We start from the raw sequence: 4,367 nt of genomic DNA on the forward strand, positions 1-4,367 counted from the left end.
CCCGCATAACCGGGAGCGGTGGGCTGGGCGCTGTGTCTGAGCTAGTGCATGGCCAGGCATCGCTTTGAGCTTTCGAAGTCGGTCCCCCATGACAGCCTTAATGAAGCAGACGTGCTGCAGCCACGGAGCCACAGAGCGATGGGCCACTTGTCAGCTCTGAGCTGCCCCAGCAGACAGGCCAGGGCCTGCCACGTGACACAGGCAGGTTTGTGAGCCCGCTGCCACTCAGGGTGTGACAAAGCCACTGCCTCTGGCCTGAAGTTTTCTCTGTGAGTCACCAGCCCCGGGGCAGGACGACCCTGGATAGGAATGTGGGCCAGGAAGTACTGGCAGGAACAGCAGTGGGAGCTCGTGTAGACCAGGGCCAGGCGTGGGTGGCGGCAGTGCAGAACAGGACTCCTGAGCTGGGCAGGGGCCACAGGAAGGGCAGAGCAGACCGACGGTCATGGTCACTGCGTTTCCTCCCCACCTTCCTGGAACACGCCCCTGCCCGGCAGAGTGACAGACGAAGCACTGCCTGGCTGACCCACTGGTCTCATTTTCATTTTAGCCTTGGGATGAAATTAATTACACCTTGTTCATTCTGAATCCACATAAGCTACCTAGTGTGTACCCGGCTCTGACCAGGGGCTCAGTAACTGTGGGCTCTGGGACACCGAGAAGGCCCAGCTGGTGATGGGGCCACAGAGGGTAGCTGTCAGGGAGGCGGGCAGCTGGGGAGGGGCTCCCTCGGCCACGATCCCTGCTTTCAGGACTGATGGGGGCACCTCTGGAGACCTCCGCCTTGATTCCATTACTTCGACTTCCTCCCCTAACTGGATTAGAGGGCAGTCTATGAAACCCAGGGCATTGAGATTGGCTTTCTGCCCGGAAATGAGAAGAAATGTCATTACAGGTCCTGAATCAGCATCTCACCTCACCCCAGGGGCCACCTTGCCGATGGGGAGCTGCTCTCTGCCCTGGCTGGTTCTCTCCCGCACCCAGGCAGCCAGCACACAGAACGTCCTCGAGCCGGGCATGGACGCGGTGCCTTCTCCTGTTAAAATGCACAGGCAGCCCGGCACCTCAGTCTGTCTGGCTCACAGGCGCTGCACTGAGGCCCAGAACATTTCGTGGGCGGGAAGGCTTTACGGCCACAGGGGCCCTCAGCGTGGCCCCTGCCAGGGCTACCGGGAGGAGCAGGTGTGAGAGCCAGCGGGTTCTGACACCCACGGGAGTCTGGGTGAGGGGTGCAACGGGGGCCTGCCGAAGTCTGCCCGGGTTCACCCAGCGCCTCCCTCCGCCCGTCCCGAGAATCTAGTACTGCTGCTTTCTATTTGGAACTTAGGTTCATTACCCCTCGACAGGGAGTGGAAGGGAGCCCCAGCCTGGTCTGGCTGCCTCTGGGTACTTGTACGACTGTCCCTCAGTCCCACGCAAGCCCGAGAAGCTCCACGTGAATGCAGGGCTGTGGGCCCCGTCGTACCTGAAAAGGGCATAAGGAGTCCTTACTAGGAGGGTCCCGGTGGTAAAGCAAAGCTCCTGTCCTGATCCGCTTCACTCGTAGGCACGGTCTTCCTGCGGAGCAGGAACCCAGCCCTGGAGTCCTGTGAGCATCTCCCCTGGCGGGCACTGGGCACAGTACTCAATCGTTTCCAGCATGAACCCCTCGGCGGTGGGATCCTGGCTGTGTGACAGAGAGGGGTGGGACTGGTTAACCCCAGGTGCCCACAAACCCTAAGACTATGTGAGTCTTTAAACAGTGGGCACATTTTAGGGCTAGCCATGAATTTATTTATTTATTTATTTATTTATTTATTTATTGCCAGAAGGCACATGCACTTGCCAGAGAGAATCGGACGAAAGGAGGGAGAGGGAGAAAATCCCCACAATGGGACGTGGTTACAAAGCAGGCCCTTCTCCATTTCACCCTCCTTTAGGATTTGGGGCACACACACGTGCCCATGGTCCTGGTCAGCCATGTGGGATCCAGCTTCCCTAACCACGAGGCTGTGGGGCTGGCCCAGCCACAGATTTCAAAAAGAGCTCTGAAGCAACTCCTCCTTAAAGGAGCAGAGACATGTCTCTAAGCCCTAGGAACTTGGTTTTGTTAGAAAAAAACAAAAACAGGCAAATCTGGAATCCACTGTGGGAAAGCGCAGGTAGTCAGATGCTGGGCTGGAGGGACCCAGGAGAGTGCGAGCAGGACGGGCTGGCCAGCGTTGGGGAGCAGTCGATGTTAGACAAGCAGAGCGGAGAGCGACAAGCATGCCAAGGGAGGAGATAGGAAAGAGGAACATGGAGGGGAGAAGAGGCCATCAGAGCGCAGGAGGGCAGGGCTCCGGCGTGGCCAGGTCTCGGGAGGGTGGAGGTGAGATGGGAGGTGAGGGCCATCAGAGCGCAGGAGGGCAGGGCTCCGGTGTGACCAGGTCTCGAGAGGGTGGAGGTGAGATGGGAGGTGAATGTGCAGCAGAGGGCATCGGCAGAGTGTCATGACTGCACGGGGTGGGGGGCCTAGAGGCCACGGCTGGTGGCTGAGCACAAGGACACGACCCTGGGGGTAAAAGAGGCCCTGCTTGCTTGAAGCATACACCCTAGCGTGGGCATTGGAGGAGGAGGGCGAGCGGGAGGCCAGTAAACCCACTTTCTGAAACTTAACTTCCTGGTAGAGTTCTGTGGACACGGGCACACGAAACAGTGCAATGAGAGCGTTTGACACGTGGGGCCACTTTAGACAGAGTGAGCCTCTATCTCAAAGGGAAGAGCCTGGCTGAGATCACACTGCGGTTGAGGCCTGACTATGGCAGGGACTGCCCCATACATTTCCACCAGGCCCTCTGGGTAGAGAACAGCCATTGCAAAGGCCCCGAGGCAGGAAGGAGCTTAGCAAGGAGTGGCAAGAATAGCATGGTCGGTGCAGTGAGCAGCAGCAGGTGGTGGAGGCTCCTGGGGGCCAGGCAGGTAGAGCCTTGTGGAGGGACACATGGTGGGGTGTAGAAGGTGTGCTCATGGCCAAGGAGCATGGGGAAGAGCTTGTCCAATGCCTCTCCACCCCTCTCCTTCAGAGGCCAGAAAACTTCCTGACACCAAGCAACAGCAAAGCTCTGCCCAGTCTGGACCCCAAGATCCTGGAGGAGAAACTGGGGACCATCCGCGAGTCCTGGTCCAAGGCCACAGTGAGCTCTGTGCTGGATTCTAGCACGTCCACCTCCCAGGGTGCCGAGGAGGAGCCCCAGCTGCTGGAGACGGCCCAGGCCATGGTGAGTGGCCCTCTCCGTTAGGGAGGGGATAAGGAAAGGCGTTCAACAGCTACTGTGAGCATGGTGTCCCCTGGGCAGCTAGCAGACCCCTGCACGTGCACAAACTGGCTGAAGGTGTGGCATCTTCCTCTTACAAGGGTTCTCCACCTTTGGGATGAGAGGCCCAGATGACTTCATCCCCAACACTTGCAAGCCGGGGTTCTGTTTCCTCACGACCCAAAACTACCCAAGCATGTTCACTGAGCACAGGGAGGCCCCTGGAGATTAGGTCTCAATTTTGAAAAGAGAAACAGGGGCTCGAAGGGAAGGGGACTGCCTTTTTGGTCAGGGTCTGTGGCCTTGGTCTCAGGAGTTGCGTGGTTGCTGGTATCAGGTGGCTGGAGAAGGTGGCCGAGGGCCGTCTCAACTTGGCAAGGGTCAGAGCTGGGACAGGCCCTGATGCTGAGAGGAGGCCTCCAGAAAGACCAGCCAGTCTGAGTCCCAGCTGAGGTTCGTCCCAGCGGGCAGGGGGACCTCATTTGTGCTTTCCTCCCCACGTCCACAGTGGGTCCCCTGGAGACCTCCACTCTGGAAGATCCTGAAAAAAGGCCCCAGACGAGTCTGCTGGCCCCTAGGGAAGCCTGAGGCCTCCTCCCTGAGGCCCCCCTGCACCGACAGTCTCCCCATCTTCCCCTGGCACTTCTGCGCCTTCCTGGAACATGTGCCCTCGGATGATGAGGAAGGGCTGCAGCCTGCTGGGGACCCCCGAGGAGCAGGCATCGCCTTCTCCCTCCCTGCAGCCCCCTCAGTCCCGTGGGAAAGCTCTGAGGGGCGGCCTTCGGCTCAGCCATAAATGCGTGGAAGGGCAGACTCGGTTCTCGTCTGGGAGAGTTGGGGCAGTGTGAGTTTGCTGATCTCCGCTGTTCCCTGGCCTGGCCAGCGACCCCCTCTCATGCTTTCAAGTAGAGAGAGCAACAAAGAGGAAGAGGGACGTAGAAAGGCCCAGGAAGGCGCCACCGAGGGGAAGGGCCCAAGGCAGTCAGATGAGAGGGGAGCCACCATCCCTGGTCAGAGCCCCTCCGGTCTGACCTTCCAGGGACCGGCCAGCCCAGCCTCGGCTGCCACGTGGTTAGGGCCCGCTACCACGCG

The 4,367-nt window shown here is 59.5% G+C and overlaps 1 protein-coding gene across 5 annotated transcripts in view; it reads left to right on the forward strand.

The window, feature by feature from the left end:
• Window positions 1-4,367, forward strand: part of CCDC33 (coiled-coil domain containing 33) — a 68,456-nt gene that overhangs the window by 35,457 nt on the left and 28,632 nt on the right. For all 5 annotated transcript variants that reach the window (XM_006153368.1, XM_006153371.1, XM_006153369.1 and 2 more), the window contains one exon: window positions 3,045-3,239. In XM_006153368.1, coding sequence (XP_006153430.1) covers window positions 3,045-3,239 — 195 coding nt within the window. The remainder of the gene's footprint in view (window positions 1-3,044; window positions 3,240-4,367) is intronic.

This window comes from Tupaia chinensis, unplaced genomic scaffold (genome assembly GCF_000334495.1).
Source record: "Tupaia chinensis unplaced genomic scaffold, TupChi_1.0 Scaffold000369_1, whole genome shotgun sequence".
In the NCBI taxonomy this organism is placed as follows: Eukaryota; Metazoa; Chordata; class Mammalia; order Scandentia; family Tupaiidae; genus Tupaia; species Tupaia belangeri.